This window comes from Charadrius vociferus, unplaced genomic scaffold (genome assembly GCF_000708025.1).
Source record: "Charadrius vociferus isolate BGI_N301 unplaced genomic scaffold, ASM70802v2 scaffold110, whole genome shotgun sequence".
Taxonomy (NCBI): Eukaryota; Metazoa; Chordata; class Aves; order Charadriiformes; family Charadriidae; genus Charadrius; species Charadrius vociferus.
In genome coordinates, this window is record NW_009646761.1 from 650,692 (window position 1) to 669,633 (window position 18,942).

Below are 18,942 nucleotides of genomic sequence, written 5' to 3' on the forward strand. Positions count from 1 at the left end.
GCCACTTCTTACCAACAGCTGTACATGCTGACAAAACTCTCCCTTGGTCAATCAGTTAATGACTGTTTCCCCCACTGTAAAGCCACATTTCTCAATCGGGATTGCAGAATGGCTCCAATGTGGCCCTGAAGTGATAGAAGATATACTTCAGCTTAAGAAATCCCACTCTTTAATAAGGCTTTTGAGGGCCTTAGGAAGTTAGATAAGCGACAAGGATATTATAGTTTTCAAGAGGTTAAGGAATATTGTTGCAGATGACTGGACATGTCTCTTGGTTTTATCAGTTTCTGATGACAATGAACTTGTGGCTCAGCTGCCATGCACACAGTTTTACCTTATCAGAAACTCTCTGTTCAAAGCATCAGCCACCAGCATGTCCTGTGCTAATTTGCTTTTAAACAGTAATAGAGTATTTCTGAGAGCAAAAATCATTCTCTAACGATGTGTTAGTATTTCTAGCATGGGCTGGATTCCATACCATTGTCTTTAAAGAAACATGAGCCAACCGTCCTGTCCTTACACTGATAGAAACACATTCACACACACAAATGCCTGACAGAATGAGAGACTGGCTTCACCTCCTGCAGTAATTCAAATCCAGTTATCCATTTGAATGCTCCCAGCTGAAGTACAGCCTTAATAATTAGTTGTTTTATTTCAGCAAACGAAGAATCTTGTTGGGCAGTCCTCTTGAAATTGGGAGCAGCCTTTAAGAACTCAAAGATGCCAATGTTTTGGAGAGGTGTGGCTTAAAACTGGCAAAGAAAATCAACAATCCTACTATTTTTTCAAGTTCTTTGGGATTTTCACTCATTTTAGAGACAGCTGGGCCAGGTGTGACATTTACAACTGTCATAGACATTTTATTTCAGCTGATAACACTTCGATACATGACCATGTCACATAGCTCAGTATTTTATGCAAAACTCGGCCTAAACATCAATATAATATATTCTCTTAATGGTAAAGATGCATAAATTACTCAGCTTTGAAAACAATATGTTCACTGTTGCTATTGGTTGAACTCAATTATTAAATTCCAAGAAATAACATGGAAAGATCTGGTTTTCCCTTACGGTTTGCTAAACATCAACCCAGTTTCAGAAAACCTGGGAACAGCGGAAATTGCCTTTGTTCAGATTCAAAACAAAACTGATCGTTTCAAAAAAAAATAAAATAAAATCACTTGCTGAATGCTCAGCTCTTCCAGAAACTCTGCAAGTCTTGAGTTACCAAATGAAAGGAGAAACCTAACGGTTCCCAGGCCCTTTGCTCTCCATCAGTTGGCCAGATGGGCTCCAACACAGCCAAGAGCCAAGTAGGTAGGCTGGCATTAATCGCACCCAACATCTGTTGGAACTGCTTAAATACTCCAAAGAGTCTCCCTGAAATATTTCATCAGCCCTTAGAGTTAAGTGTTGAGGCCTTTCCTAAGTTTTCACATTTTATTGTTTGAATCGTGAAAACCTGGACACCCAGACAATTTACCAGTCACCTTACAGAACACATGCACACAAGTAATGTTTTTTCTGTGTACATACCGATACTGATATTCGGATATGCTGAGACCAAGTATTCTTTCACCTCCCCTCTGCAAGGCATCTCACCTATCACCATTAATTTCTACTTTTTGCTCCATGCAGGTCCCCTATCCTTCCTATCTTCACATTTCTTTACCCAACAGACTTTGGTCCCACAGCACAGCTGGAATTTTTCTTAGGTTGACTAAAAAAAATAATAAAATTTAGTTCTAATATTCCCGAGTCCTTATTTTCAAGACAGAGGCTCAGTCAAAAAAGTAGTTTTACTAGTGTTTGTTCCTTTTGAATAATGACAGCATAGGCACAAATATGAATGTAGCAATTTTACTGTGGACTACTGGATTCAGATCCACAAAGTACTTTAAGGTTTCTGTGAAGAATTAGGTGCCCAAGTATCTCTGGAGACATGATTATTAGTTTCAAAAATTTGGCTTTCATTCAAGCTACTATAATCCATTAAGCTCCCTTTACATTCTTTCAACAGAACAGACTTCAACAGCACAAGTATAATATCTAATAATATTTCACCACACTCCAGATACTGGGCTAATACAAGGTCAAAAACCCTTTCAGACCTGTGTTACAGGAAAAAAAAACAAACCAAACCAAAACACCCCCCCACCACCACCTATTTCATACCCATGCAGTTCTCCTAGTTTAGAATTTTGAAGGACTGAACAACAGCTCTGTAGACAGCCCTAATTACTTTTTGCAGTTTCATGTTTTACCATCCCAAGCTCCAGGAAAATTTATGGTCTTGCCAATTGACTTATCTTAGACATCTTATGCACTTGAGGGCCTGTATCTGACAGCAAGGAACTCTCCACCAAAGAAACAGTCCTACACGTACGTACTTCAGCACTAATGGCAACATGCACAGTTTTCACAAAGAACTGTCCTACAACTAGGAATGCACATTTCTGTATCTTTTGACTTATGTAATCCTCCCTAAACAGAATGTCTAAGATTTACTATAAAAGACATTAGTTTTCCAGCAGAGATATTTAAATAAGTAGCAAAAAAGCCACCAAGAGAAGAACCAATAGACCACAGCATTTACGGCTTTAACTCAGTATTACTAACTTAAGTGTACCACCACTACCTTCCTACGTTCTCCACATCTCCATCTGAAGTTGGGCCACTCCAGCTCACGTGAAGGTAGGGCAGCTGGGGCTCCCTGAATCCTTCAAGAGCTCTGCTTCTCACTTGGCTGCAGATTTAAGACTCCCTCATGCTTATTCTACTTCTAGCTCCATGACTCTTGCATTTCTGGCAGCACAGTGCTTCAAAAGGAAAGGTGGAGACTGGCCTTAACCTGACTGCCCTGCGTATGCCGGCGAGTACAGCATCTTCTTGGGAATGGGCAGCATTGCATCCAGACCCCCTCAGATGGAGGACAATGTAGAGCATAGTTTTCTGCCCTTCCTGGAAGAATGTTGTCATCCCAATGCTAGGGGCAGGCAGCACTGCCATCACTATCACGTTCGTTTAGGTGTCTATTAACACTATTGCCTCATCTCCAACTGCCTAGATGAAGGATACTAAATGTGCTACACCGGGTCAGATACCAGAACTCCAGGGAGAGACAAATGCTCAGACCTTGTCTACTGCACAGCATTTTCTGTCTGGCTGTAGGTGACTCCCTTTTCTCTATGCAAACTGCCCAGACCTCCCTCCAGAGTCTCCTCTTTGCTTTCAAGATGTTTACACCTACCCTTGGTGGACTGATTGCCCTGCTGAGGTGAGATACCTACAGTGCATGAAACATGGTGCCTGATTTATGAGGCTCAGAAGTTCCACCATGGTAAACGTAACATAACATCAGAAAAATGAGGACAACTGAATGAGGGAGGCTTACCGGAAAGACGTGGGAAGTAATTTTCTATTGACCAAAAAAACAACTCAAGTCTGGCTGCGAAACACATAGTATTGTTACCCTGAATATTAGTCACTTCAGAATGTAACCGCAACAGGTTTTCCCATAAATAAATCAAATCTCTTCCCATGATTCTCTTCATCAAAAACTTCCTATTTGAATGACACTTTTTAATTACTAGATCAAGTTCTGCTTGCATAAAGAGCTTCCATTTCAAAGAAGTATTGCACTGATATGAAAAGTCTCTGTGGAGAAACATCCTTGTTATTGGAAAATGCACATGTTTTGACTACTCTGTGGCTTTCCTATAGAGAGACCAAGGCATAGCATATAGAGAAAACAACTGCATCAGGCTCTTGCCAGATGCACATACATAATTTGCTACTGATCCACTATGTCCCTGGGTGAGCCTCAATCCCTGTATGCTGTGTTCCCCTCTGTAAAAATACAGTTTCTTAGAAGTATTCTCAACATGGAGAAGGAAGCAGAGAGGAGGGGGAGGAGTGGGTGATAAGGATTTTACGAGATCCCACTGCAAGTCCTGGGAGTGGTGCCTCTTGGCTGCCCCGGGCTGCTCCCGGCTGGGTTTAGTGAGCTGCAGATGCAATTTAGGTAAAAGGCCCTCGCCCTCTAAGGTGAGGACAGGACAGGGAAGCAGCTGCTGTGGTGCTGGGGAAGCTATGTAGAATGAGGGGCCAGTGGAACAAGCCTGAGCCGAGCTTCTACCAGGATTTGCCATCACAGAAGAGGCAACTGCAGCATTTCTCCCACCCTCCCCCTCTGCCAGGACTCCACCTGACAGGAGGAGTTACAACTTGGGTTCTCAAATTAATGAAGAAAAAGAGAATGAGAAAGTGTCCTATGAGACTCTGGAGCAGCACAGAGGGAAGGAGGGGGGGAAAAAAAAAAGTTTGAAAACCGCTGGATTATAATTTTATGGTAGAATTATTTGACGGCCTGACTTAACAAGTCTTTCCAACTTTGGTTCCAAAGATTGTATGGATACTTCCCTATCTCACCCAGGTGTTTGAAGTTTAATTAATTAATGTTTGTAAAGAGCGTTACAATTTCCAGATGAAAGGTCCTATGCAAGTGCAATGTAGTATTACTCATTGAGGTGATTGGGTTAGAGAGTATCACATTACACAATACAGCTCTTCCCTCAATGATTTTAAGTGTTTGAAGTTCTGATAAAGTGTATTTATCACTAAGATAGATATAATGGAAATACTCTTAAGGCGTGACCTGGATTATGAAACCAGAGGTATGGTTTTGGGAATGGAACAAACGAGAATTAAAACAACTCCCGAGGCCAGATTTGTCTACAGTTGTATAAAATGTATTCTGTTCTTCCTTTTTTTCCTCTTCCAGTAGGCCTTTATTCTCTTCTAAAATAGAACCGGTTATTACGATGGGTGTGAGCAGACATGCAACAGTTCACCTTCAGTTCCTATTTCCATACTCATCCAACTTGACATTTTCTCATGATTTCTCAAAATTATTTTTTGTTCTAATAATGTTTGGATTAACCCTAAAAGGTGAATATTTTCTTTTTGGAAAGTTCTGCTTTAACTAGCAAATCGAATTAAATAAAAAACTTGGGGGACAACGCCAAACTGGAGATTGCAGTCATTACGCTTAAGACAGGGTTGACGTTTAAAGTTATTTAGATCTAGACAGGCTAAAGGAATAGGTCAGCATGAACTTCATGACACTCAACCATGACAGATACAAAGACCTGAATCTGAAATAGACTGACAACCTGCATCAGTACCAGCTGGGGAGTAACTGCCCGGGCATCAGCTCTGCTGAAAAGGAGGTGGTGTCCTGGTGTTCAGTAAGCTAAAGAGGAGTCGAGCAGTGTGCCATGGGTATCAATAGGAGTTCAGACCAGGGGAAATTGCTTTATTCAGCGCTCACCAGAACAGATCCGGAATATGGTGAACAGTTTTGACCTCTCAGTACAAACAAGGAAGATGAAGGTAAATTGGAGCAAGTTCAAAATAGGGTCACCAGGGTGGTCAGCGGACTCGACCTATAAGGAGAGGCTGATGGCACAGGGCTTGTTCAATCTGGAGAACAGGGGACTTTACAGCCATCTTCCTATACCTACAAGGAAGCTACTGAGAAGACAGAAGTGGGCCCTTTAGTGAAATACACAGTGGGAAAACAAGAAACAATTGCCATAAACTGAAGGGAGGCTTCAACCGCATATAAGGAAAAAAAAGATTTCATGGCAGATAATTAAGCACTGGGGCAGGCTGCCCAGAGAAATTGTGGAATCTCCGTCTTTCAAGGTTTTCAAGACCCAAATGGAAAAAGACCCGAGCGACCTGATGTGAAACTAGTGCTGACCCTGCTTTGATCAGGAGGTTGGACTAGAGACCTCCTGAGGTTCCTTACAATCTGATTCAATGGGAAGGGAGGGAAACCCTAGTTTATGTTCAGGTTATGTATACTTGTTCAGGAACAAGCTTGGACTTTCGTGATCGAGTTGAGAGTTGAACAAGTTTGCTCAAAATTTGTTTGAAAAATAACTTTACTCGTTATTTGTCAAAAGACACTTGTTAATATTCCAACTGCCAGGTTCCATCTTTGTTCTTCTTCCCTCATTTTCTAACAAACTTACCATGATAGCAAACAACAGAGATTTGGGATGGCTTACAAAGGAAGGCATTACTGCACCTAGAGGTCTCAGTTAAAGGAGAAAAAACACCCAGGGTTTTTAACAATACCAGGTAATGGAAGAACAATACACTTCAGTTAGTGCATTTTTACTCTTCAAAAAGAATCTACATCAAGTTAAATTTGTGAATTACTAAAACACATTATTGACTAACCAAATTTTAATATACTCTGAAAGCTTTCTTTAGCTGAGTATTCTCAACTTTTGTGATATTTAAGTAAATGATTAGTTTTCCATGAATGCTGCTTTTATTGTTAACGACACTCGTTAATAGTTAGTCTTCTAGAGAGATATTCTTTTTCTTTGCATTTTTAACACACGTATTTCTTATTCTTCAAAAATTCTGCTGTATTCCCACTAGGGGTTACATGCCTGAGTAAACCAAGTAATTAAAAGTGTAACAAAAGCACACTTGCCATAACTTTGATCATTCTAAATATGCAATCACATTTCTGATTTGTCCGGAAACAGAATCAATAACTGAATAAGGTTGTCAAGAAAACTGGTTTGTTAAGGGGTCACCTGTCAGTTTCCTCCTTTTTTTTTGCCCTATGCTTCTCACCCTCCTCCCTCCCTGCAAAATTACAGAAATCTGTACGAAGATCAAAATGGAATAATGTAAAAGGATGAAAAATATTTAAGAGTTACTAATGACTGTGGACTCAAAGGCACATCTCCTTGCAAATCTGTTCCTTAATATTCTAAAGACATCAAAGGCATTAAAAAAAGACTGTATTAGACAATGTATGAACATAAATGGACTTTTAGGGAACTAGAAATCTTAATAGTGGCTAAACTGAAACAACATAAGGTTAAGAATAATGTACAGACTTTAAAAATGCAATAGAGTAGCTATATAGTTGGTAACAAGACTGAGTGGTTTGGGGAGAAGGGCAATATCTATGCTTTGTTCCAATAATTTTTGGCAAAAATAAATAAAACGTCTAGTTTTCATTACAACTGCATGATATTAAAGGTAAAGCTAAGAAAACACCTTCATGGAAAGAGCATTCTGTGCATAACAAGTTAATGGTAGTTAATGAACCAAAACCCACAGAAATCCCTTTGGACAGCTAACAAACACACACAGCTATTAATTAGGTCACAGTTGTTTCCTCACAAGTCTTTTGTTCACTTTAGTTGTAGAAAACACCAACATATCCATTAGACCTGTGGGGAGGTATTCACCAGTGGAGAAAATATTTATTTATTATATGTTAAATACTTGCAATTATATGACTACTTATGGCAGTTCTGCTGGTTTCTCTCTTTGTAAGTAAACTATAATCACTCGGTTCACAATCTATTCTACTCCTCAGAACACCACTCACCTCAGTAGATCCAATTGTTTCATTTTGTGTACTTCATGGAACCATTGTAACTCAATCACAGATTTTAAAACGTTTTGAGCATCCAGTAAAAAAAACATGGAAAGAATTAACGTGCTTCATTTTCACAAAACAAAAGTTGAAGAAAGTATTTTATTTTTTTTAAGGTTACCGCTGAGATGTGAAGGGTAACTTCTGCTTGAAGCCCAGTTAAATTTGTGTTCCACTCACGAACACAGTTTGCCCACTACATCAGTTACTTCATTAACTGGCTGTGAAGAAAATGTTTGCAAAGGGCTCCTGTTCCTACTGCAGAAAATTGCAGAACTGCAGGCTGCACATAATTTCAAGGACACAAATCAGCCCAATTTCCTGCGAGCCTAGGGAAGACCATTGCCTTTATGAAAATAATCAGTAAGTATTTCCCAATTTCTATGCATGTGCAATGCACGGTGGGGCAGACAAGATGGCAGAAAGGGTATTTCACGGTGGCAGAGTCTATCACTGCTCTGTTGGGAACAAAAATGGCAGGGGCTGCCAGGTTGGTAGCGCTTCGTTTTTTCTGTCTGAACCTTGCTTTAGAAAGCTGGCCGTGTTCCTTACCTCACCAGTCTAGTTCCACTCCTTCCACCACCACCCTTGCCCCAGGGTAGCTGCTGCCTCCTTACCTCCATGTCTCCTGCCCCAGAACATCTACCACTTCCTCCTCACACATCCCACACCACTAACTATTGTCACTGCCTCCCTCAGCCCACCGAGACTGAATTAATAAACCTAACCGAATCCAGCTGACTCTGTCCAGAGCTTCTTGGGTGTGTCTTCATGGGCTCCTCGTGCTGGCAGAGTTTATTTGCTCAGGTCTGCTGATGCGTCTCACCTGCAATGGGTTCATGCCTCGCAGGTTGGAAACCACAGGGCCAGACAATGTAAGAAGTCTTTTCAGGTCATTACTTTTACAGTTTTATGAGTTGCCAATCACAGTAACTAGAATAACTAGGTTAACTAGGATAAGTCTAAAGTACAACTTAAACCTCTGCCCAGTTTTGGATGAAAATTAAGAGGAAAGAGTCAGTAACATTATTCTTCAGGAAAAAAAAAAAAAACCCCACACACAAAACAACCCTGCTTAAAATTCTTCTTCTTAATTGTCTTACCATAATCCTGTCACTGTCGATAATGGTGTTCAGGCGGTGTGCAATGGTCAGCACTGTGCAGTGAGCAAACTTTTCACGGATCGTCTTTTGAATGAACTCATCTGTTCTGAAACACAGCAAGAGCAACGCAGATGAAAATAAGATGTCTGCACAGATAACTGAATGGCAGGCAAGTTTTATGACTTCATCAAACATGACTGTATAGCAAGAAATATGCTTATGAAGTCATTACAGTGCTTCTTCCTCTTGGTGTATTAGATGACTTGGAGGCATATCATGAAACATACTCCAAAAATCTTCCCTCAAATACTTGAGGAGGAAAGAGTTTCTTCTTGGAAGTAGAGCACTAGGTTTCATTTTAGGAGACTAATTTCCCAGGCTTTGATTACAGAAAGAGGAACATTCTGTAGAATCCGATATTCCTAGAGATTTCTACACCTAAAAAGGTCAGTGTTATTTTAAGCTTTAGTTTGTGCACAGTGAAGAAAAGTTGGTAAAAGTAGATATCCTTTATTGCAAATCAACTGAAGAATGAACCCAAGACAGCCTATAACTAAGGTTCTTGATTTCCACTGCAAAAAGGGATCAAAGGAGGTGGTTGGTAAACTAAACGAGGACTGGAGTAGCTCAAGAACTTGAATACAGAAAAAAGAAAATTTGGCATATTCCATAAATCAAAAGCGTTACCTGGAACACACGACCTGAGGAAAGGGGTAAAAGCTTTCAAGTTAAGAGCCTCAACCTACTCGATGAATTAACCACCTAAGAAAGGATATCAGGAGGAAACATAAGACCTGTAAAGAATGAAAACTAAGCTAAAGCACAGACAGTGAAGTACAGGGTTAAAGCAGTAACTGCCACAACTAAAGCAGAGAATCCTGAAAAGGAAATAAAATTATACCAAAAGATACACAAGACACTAAAATGTTCTTTAGCTGTATAAACACACGTTAAGGCAAAAGAGGCGCAATCCTCATAAAACTGGAGACTATTCAAGTAACTAACTGCACAAGAGAAGCATTGATGCCACCTAACTTAAAGCATACCAGTCCTCTCTTTAGTCAACAAAAGGGGAAAGGCATGGCTGGAAGGTGCATCGGAGCACCTGAATTAGGCAGCCATCAGGTGATGAATGCCCTCTAGAGGCACCTGACAGTTCACATTGGACAGGAAGCCTTGGCTCCCAACTTGGGTGCATAGCCAGGCCACGTGAATAGTCACTCATATATTGCCCATCAGCCTTCAAAAAACTGATGAGTGGTGACAATGGAGAAAAAGGCAGAGGGGGAATCCAGGTACAGAAACTAAAATTCTCATCCAAGATAGAAGGAAGACACAAAGAACTCAAAATATACTGGGGTTAGTTGGACCAAGGAAGCTCCAGCCTAGAAGTCAGGCACTGGAAGGTGCGGGTTTCATTTCCAGGATCTCTATTAAAACAGGAAATTGTACTTTTATATAATGACTGGAGAATAATAAATGCTGTATATAGGGTTAAAACAAGACAAAGGAGATATCTGGATAAAATGTTATATTCAGGCAGCCATGTTAGCTTCAACCAGTTTCTTGTAAAGAATTCTTCAAACTGTTAAAAGTAACTGGAAAATCAAATAAAATATAATAAAGATTCATGCAACACATGTCTTCCTCTGACATTATTATTTTTTAGACAGAAGTAGTACTCTACACTGAATCTGTCTGCACATGATAAATATTTGGTATCACTTCATAAATTAAGCAAAAAGAATTGTTCTGATGCCACCATGTCAGGAGGCACTAACAATAAAAAGTGGACAAAGACAACTTTGAAAAACAGGATGACTTAGAGGAATGGAGTAACCGTTAAGTTTCCACAGTAGAAAGCACAAGCTCATGCTCTGAAGGACTGAACGTATCTTCTGTTGCTAACTAATTTTAAGCAATCGGCATGACAAAGGAATAGACAGATCCCTGCTGATGACAGGACGAATCATCAGAGAGAAGGAAGACATAAACAGTTAAGTAAGGGTTGCCATGCATGCTCTCATCTTCATTTGGAGACAGATACATTTAGGCTCTGTCATGAGCTTAAAAGAACGGGGTTCTGGGTCTCTGTCTGAGAAGGCTTGGTCCTTCTGCTCCTACTTGCTAAAAGAAGCCGAAGAACATGGTAGGAAGCAGGTGTCCCTCAACTCCTCCTGTCGAACCAAGGCCAGTATGCAAACAGGGAGAGACGGGAGGAGAAGTCAGAACAGAGACAGGCTCTTTAGCCCTGTGTGTTAACAGTCTTCTTAAGAAAAGGAAGCTGTTCATTCTTAATGCCCCACTAGCACGTGCATGTCTCACATCACAGCAATACCTGCACTTTCACCCCAGTGTTGATGCACAGATCTCTTTTGCCACCTTCTGAGAAATGCCTCAATGACCTGATTACTCTTACTTTCAAAATTAAAAACCAGGGCCGTACATTAAAACACTCAGTAGAGAAGAGTCTTATATAGACAACGGGATTTGTTCTCTGCAACCGTTAAGAGATAGCCTACACTGAATAATCAAACAAAAGGTTCAATACTCCCTGGAATAATGTAAAGAAAGCCTTTTTCTTTATTTATATTCAAGCTCAAGGTGAGGTTTCCTGCAGAGCTACTAAGGAACACAGAGAACTGTAGCTTGCTCAGGAATTTTGAAAATAACTTTTTAAAGGGCTCAAAATGATTTGTAACTCTCGGGCTATTCCTACTGTTGTCTGAGGAGAATGCCTCATCCTTGAACATCCCTGTCCTCTGCGTTCTTTTATTGTATCTACCCGTATTATGTGTATTCCTTGTAGCACCACCTCTTCCTACATTTACAATAGAAACCATTTCTCATTCTTAGACAGATACCATCACACTATTATCTTAAACAGGTATTTCCTGAACATAAGCTTATCCGTAATAAGAAACTGATGGCCATATTGTGGGTGTGACAAATGTTCTAAAATGAGACTACAAAGTAATCAGAAACAGACCTAATAGCTCCATCTTCAAATACCACAGTATAAAATCTCATGCAGACATGCCCAGTGATAGGGACTCAACCAGATCCTCTCTAAGGTTTGTGATAGATCTTGAAGTATAGTTTTTGTGGCAGCAGGCAGAAGCACCATCAGTAACTTCCAGGTGAATCTTGGGAAGAAGGCAGGAAAGGCAAGAAAATCTGAAAGACTAAGAAAATGATCTGTGTAGAGAATTACATGCTGACAGGGTGCAGAGACTGTATCAAATGCCAATTAGAGCTGTCTACCCTCTAGGGAAGTGCCAAAGGAAGCAGCATGTCTATCTTTTTTTCATTGCATAAATGGATCCGTTGTGGCAAGCGCCAAGTGATTCCATCCCCCACCTCAGTGGATCAAACCCCATCATCTTTCCGGCACATTAGAAACCAAAGATGCAACCTGAATACCAAACTAGGGCTGCTGGATGACAACACCTCAACCATAATCTATGAAAATGGGAACCACGATACTCCCCATCACAAGGAACAGTACAATAAGAAAGCACAAAATGGTGGTATAGCTGTCCCACCGGCACCGCGGGTTGAGGATCTAACACCAAGTTTCACAGCAACCCAAGATCTGGTGTAACCTGAATTAATTGACTGTGTAAAAAGAATACTATCTAAAGAGCAAGAATAAATATAACCTGAATGACAAGCAACAAGGCTGCTGAAAGGAACACTGGATAAGTCATTATCTTCAGCCTAATGTCCTCCTGGGATTGTTCTGGAAGCGTATCTCACGCTACACAATTTCCTGAATGGCTTTGGATGATTTCTCCAAAAGAGAAACAGATACAGATAGCAGTTAGATGTAACGAATGGTTACAAGGTTAAGCTGGCTAATGAACTGAACTATGAGCAACGGCTGTTTTTACCAGACTCGATGAACAACCAGTGTAAAAATGCGGCAGTGGACCGGGTCCAAAAAGTTTTCTCCTCTATCAGCAGTAAAAATACGGGTTAACGCGTAATAACATAGTCAGTGCGCAGAGAGCTTAGTAAGTTCAACATATTCAATATTTTAAAAAAATCTCAGTTACTAAGGATTTTGTTTCAATGTATCAACCAAAGCAACTACAGAAAGATTTTCAGCTCTTCTGCTCCAGATTTCATACAACTTTCCAGAATGGCTCTACTGCTATAAAATGGTTCCATTCCGCGGGGCGAGAAAGCCAGCTTCAGGACCAAGAAGATAAGATCAAGTTAAACATGTGTCAGTCATCACGTAAAACATGCAAGTAGTCTGACTTAGGGCAACCTTCTTTACGGCAAGCTCCTCCTCTTGCTCACGACAGCGCTGACAGCCTTGCAGCACGCAGAGCAGCTGGTAGCTACGAGCAGCAAGGGAAATAATAAGGTTACATATGGGAACTGCAAGGTGTAGGAAGGAGAGAGAAAGGTGCACTCCAAACTCCTTCCCTTCACTCCTTTGCTCAGCTTCACTCAGCAGCAAAGAATGACCTAGCTGAGCTGGAAAAACATGGTGGGGAATCCCTCAGCCTTGCAAAAGGTACACTTTCTCACCCCGCTGCTGTGTCCACTGCCTCATGCCACCTCACCCTTCTCCTCCTCCCACCCCCAAACCCTGCCACCTCACGTTTACTTCCAGGTTGAACTGGAGAAGGGACATGGTTGCAGCTGTGGTTGAGGCAAGAAGATCAAGAACCAGCAGAACAAAAAAAGAATTAATATCTCCAGAGCTGGCGGCAGCTCCCCATGGTTTCCTATCCCAGGTGCTTGATACGATGTGTGCTTGCTGCCAGGCTAGAGACAAGGGTGCCAGGTATGGGCGTTGTGCATCAGAAGAGAAGGAGGTTTTCCTTACACGCCAAAAATGCCTCCCAAACTGCTCAGTGAAGCAACCCACATCAGCGTTTCCTGATGAGCGTCCTATCAGATTGCACAGCTGAAAAATACTCGGCTCTAGTTATAGCAACACATTAAGGAAAAGGTAATAATGACTGTAATGCAAACTGAATTCAAAGAAGTAGTTCCAAGTTATTATTTGTATTGTTATGCCTAGAGTTGATACAAACAAACATTTACCTTATTATAATATATATTGCAGCACACATTAATCAAGATCAATTAAATGGATAGTGTAAGTCGAGAACACACACGTAAGATGCCAAAATAGGGAGGATGAGTAAGACGGTATTAAATTTCCACAGCTATGATTAATCACAGTTAATCTATCAGTGCTCAGCCAAAAATAAACTAATAGTCAAAAAAGAAAAAGAAAGAAAGAAAAAAAAAAAAAGAAGAGAGAACCTCTGGGAAGAGAATGCACTTCTCTAAAGGTTTTAGAAATACACTGTCAGCTGAACTGCAAAGCTACCCTAGTGGCACCACTTCTCCCCCAAGAAGATGTTATAAAAATGAGTCACGCCCAGATGACATACAAAATCCTTAATGCATCTGTTTGAGGGACTTGCTGTGTTATTGTCCTCTTTGGACTTTGAGTTCTCCCTCAAGCCATAGTTTGTTGGAACTATATATTCAGCTCAGACTAATTGATGCAGTACGTTTGCAGTATTGTTTTCAAAATATTTCCACCAGCGTTTCAAATGTTTCAAAAATTAACAGTGGGGGTACTTAGCTATTGGAACAATTTAACAAGGGTTGTCATTGAATTTTTTTTCTATTGAGGTTGGATGTTCTTCTAGAAGTACACTCTAGTTCAAACAGGAATGAATTCAGGAAAGTTCTGCCGGCCTGAGTTATACAAGACAAAATAATGAATGATAAATGAGTCCCTCCTGTAGCTTTAAACATCTCCAAATCTGTCTTGCAATTCCTGTGGTGTTTAGGATAGCTTACCTTCTCTCTCCCGCCCCCCCCATTTTTTCTGTAGCTTATTACACCGGCATCTGAGCCGTCCGAAAGGGCAGCCTCTTATAACCAGAAATATCCAGTTTTGCTTATAGCCATTTTTTACCTTTCGTGTTTGGTGGTTTGTTGGGTTTTTTGGGTTTTTTTTTTTTTTTTTTTTTTTTTTTTTTGGGGGGGGGGATGTATTGATTTATTTATTTTCAAGATACATTTCTTCCTGAAATCAACAGAACTCAACTTGTTTCATGGCTATTCTGATGTTACTGATTTGCATTTCCAAGGATGTTCTTGTCTATGGCTGCAGGACAAATAAACTTTGAATATTAGTTTTTCCTACTCTATGGAATGCACTAAAGTTAGGGATATTTTGGGTGCTAAGTATATATCATCTGCTCAACTGCCCTGTTTTGAATAGAGAACTATGATGCTGTCATGGAAAACATAAAATAGCAATATATACTACAAAAAATATGAAGTATTTAAGTTCATCTCTACAGTACAAATGATCTTATTAAAAGAAAAAAACAGCTCATCTTAACATGACAGATTTTGTTTTTACCTCGGGTCCACATTTGCTGTTGCTTCATCGATGATAAGGATCCGATTTTTTTTTAGAAACGCTCTGGCAAGACACACCAACTGTCTCTGACCAACACTAAAATTAGACCCAGATTCTGCCAGCTGCGTCTCCATTTTATTAGGTAGATCTTCCACAGCCTCCTTCAGTTGCACCTGTTGACATGTCAACATACTGTAGGATGAGTAACTCCCTTTTAAATCAGCTATTGTATGTCTGATGACACAACAATAAGTATGCAAGGTTTACCTTTTATATTCTGACACAAAATGAGTAAGTGCCAAGTTGGATTACACAGTGTGTCAGTTATTAGAATTCTAAAGACATTAAAGTACATTGTTAAGAATCTATTAATGCTCATTAAAACTAAGATATGAATCAAAATGTAACCAAAGCATCATCCCAAAGGATAATTTTTTCATAAAAGACTTATGTAACAAGATACACGTCTACACACACATGCACAAACACACACATATACAAACGTGTACACAACGGTCTACCTCTTCCATCAACAGCTACGCCCTTATCAAACCTGATGAAAACATCTGAAACCTAATGCACACAAGCACTATAGTGTTATTTGGTTTGTAAATATCAGATGCACATTATTAGATTTAATAAGTCACCTCTTCCAAGGCATTCCACAGCTCTTCATCGGTGTATTCATTGAAAGGATCTAAGTTTTTCCTCATAGTTCCAGTGAATAAAACAGGCTCCTAAAACAAAGTAAAATTAGCATTCCATTATAAACACAGGTTTTATATTGCAACAAGTAATTTAATAATAATCAGAACTAACCTATATCAACAAGAGCACAGAAACATCCTACAACAAGCCATCTTTTATGAAATGCAAAGGAGTATTTCACAATAGCACGCTTAAAGGGGAAAGGGGTGGGGGCGAAAGGCAAGTGTTCAGCCAGTCTGTATGAAGATATTTTACCAAACAGGGCAGGTCTGTTTGCAAATTGTTGTACAGTTACGTGGGTACTCAAATGGGCATTTACATGCCACTGTTTTGATGCCACAAGCGCTCTCTCTCTCTCCATCCACATAAATATACACACACTTACATGAAATCATTGCTATCCTCCTGGTATTGTTAATGAAAACCAGCAACGACCCCCGTCAATGAGCTCACATTCCTAAATTACATTTGGGCAGTTTTGAAAATTTGTTTTTGAACTATACAAACCAGAGAGGAATCGAAGAGCTCACAATACCTTTCTGGTTTTGCTTTTCTATTTGGTTGTGGGTTTGATTTATTTTTTTTTTTTTTTTTCATTTCATACCATAAAAGCCCTTCAGTTTTACCACCAGAACCTAAGAGGAACAGCTTTCATCATTTCAACACAACGTTAAATCTATTACACATAGAAGTTAACGTATACTGCTGCAGCATCAAAGCAAACTTACTTAGAACTGGAGCACTGCTGGGCAAAGCCTTAACTCTACACCAGGGATTCAAATCAGTACCTTCTCCCATTCAGGCACCAATATGGGTTCACCTGTGGTCGAAGCCGGTTTTGTTCTACTTCAGTTCCCATTCAGACCAGTAACAGATCATTAATCAAACTGGCACACATCAATTCACACTGGAAAATGTAGTGTTGGAGAAGTGGGAAGATGACTTTTGGTCTGGAACTCCTTAAACAACAGACCAGTACTCACTAACGTGAGTTGCCAGACCTGAGAGTCATGCACTGACACGACTTTAGGGCTAAACTCCTCTTAATACCACACATAATGACAAGTCAAAAACTGTAATAGTGCTAATCATAAATAGAGACCATTCATCATGTTGTCAGTTTTCTTTAAATTGGAGAAATCTTATGCAAAGTGTTTTCTTTTTTTCCTCCACTAGGAAATAAAGTCTAAACTTGCATTGGATAACTTCAGCTTACTCTGAGATTAACCTCTGTCGTGACTTACGCCCCATCTAACCCTAGTGATGTCCAGCTCCAAAGGGCTGCAGCAAATCAGAACAGAATTTAGACCTTAACCCTTTTATTGTGTCTTCATTTCTAAACCACTCTGAGTGGTATAAAAGGATTAACAAAGACAGGACATGCCACAAGCAATGTAAAAGAATGTATGCATTTCTTGACATAACATGCCAATTATTTGAAAGTATCTGTCACGTTGGGTAAAACATGTCACTAAAACCTGTTGAATGAACAAGAGGATTTAATAAAAACATTAACAGGTTAAAAAATATTTTTCTTCAAAAACACCTAGAAAGCAATTTGTATAACAATACATATTTTAATACACCATTTGGTGTGTTTTGAAGGTATTGTTACATTTATTTTCCTTTTCAATCCATTTTTATAGGTTGGCAAAATAAGAGGTTGGATTTATAAAGTGTTCGTAACTATTATAAAAGTCCTAACAACAGACGTGTACTGCAACAGAAGATAAGGATATTTTTTAATTATAATTTCTGACACAGATTATTATTTAAAATAGTCTGGTTTATGAGAGGAAAGTAATAAGACAAACCTGTAAATAATTGTTGTAAAAATGCTTGCAGTCAGGGAGGCAGACAACATTTGCATAGAAAAGATTTACAAACACAACCTTCACACAGCTCTATCCAACCAAGCAATTAGAAGCCTAAGCGCAATTTTATTTCTCCAGGTAGGTATTTAAACTTGCATATAAGAAAACTTCAGTCTTGCCTCATCACTCTCTAGGAATGGTTCTGTTTAGCATGATTTATGTTATAATTTTAATAAGCATCTCTCCCTCTGGTTTCTTAGCTTCCCACAAAATTATGAAGATATTTGCTGCAAAATAACTACCTGATGTTACATTACTATTTTTATTATTGACACCACTATTAACACAGCACAAGACAATGCCTATCACTCAGTTTACTACCGTATAAACCTTATTCCAAACCCTCCTCTTCTTACTACCACCACTTCACATTTTTGCTTATTTTTAGTGGAAACAAGTCTTCCCTTATGTGGAAATGAAATGCTACCTGCTAGCCTTTGGACACCTAAAACCCTTTGTGACTATGATAAAAAACCTATCATATAAACTTGATAAAAGTCACAGAATTCACCTGGATAGTTTTACAACCATGTCAATAGACCAATGTATGAAAAAAAAAGCCATGGATAATTAAAGGCAATGAACTTTGAGCATCTGCATCACTCAACATGTAGAAACTGTATTTCACCAGCAGTTCTCCTGTCTCAGTACTCTATTTTATTCAACCGGGTCGAATTCTTCCAGACGTAGAAGTCACCCACAATAGCTATGGGCAAGGCTTTGAAAAGGCTGTAGACCTTGAATGAACTGATCATCATTTACTTTCAGGAGAAAAGAAAGCTGCACACACACACACAAAAAAAAAAGCAAACTTAAATCCACATAAAGTCCTCTTTACATACAAAAGATGACTAGCTCCAGTGAGTACCTTCACTGTGCAATAACAAAGCCTTCAGTATGCAGAAACAAAAGACATTCTGCATTAGGCAACAATCTAATTGCTGGGAAGTACCTCTCTTTTTGGTTTGTTTGTTTGTTTTTTGATAATAGCATACCCACTTCTTTTCTCTGACTCCTATTCTTAGGAAAGGAAAAAAAGAAAGCATGTAATCGAGAGAGGCTTAGAACCACTGTTCACCACCATTTTTATAAGGTTCTCAATTTAAAGAAAGTAACACACTCTGAATGCCATCCTGCCAACAGCCTAGCAAACATCCAGATACAAAGATGGTGTAAGGACTCTAAATACAGCTTCTGTAATAAAATACAGATCTCAGAATTAATGCTAAACATGGCAAACAAACTCCTCTGGTTTCCAACCTACTGTTCTACCTAGTTGCTAGAACATCCCAGACAAATTATTTGCCAAAAACATGACTTTGCATTTGCAGCATACGAGCTTTTCCCTCTTCTTCCCTCTCCAGTG

The 18,942-nt window shown here is 39.5% G+C and overlaps 1 protein-coding gene across 1 annotated transcript in view; it reads right to left on the minus strand.

Moving 5' to 3' along the window:
- Nucleotides 1–18,942, minus strand: part of ABCC4 (ATP-binding cassette, sub-family C (CFTR/MRP), member 4) — a 141,739-nt gene that overhangs the window by 12,375 nt on the left and 110,422 nt on the right. The window contains exons 27-29 of the mRNA XM_009891916.1: nucleotides 15,642–15,731; nucleotides 14,995–15,167; nucleotides 8,586–8,691 (exon numbers count right to left, since the gene is read on the minus strand). Of these exons, the coding sequence (XP_009890218.1) occupies nucleotides 8,586–8,691; nucleotides 14,995–15,167; nucleotides 15,642–15,731 (369 nt within the window). The remainder of the gene's footprint in view (nucleotides 1–8,585; nucleotides 8,692–14,994; nucleotides 15,168–15,641; nucleotides 15,732–18,942) is intronic.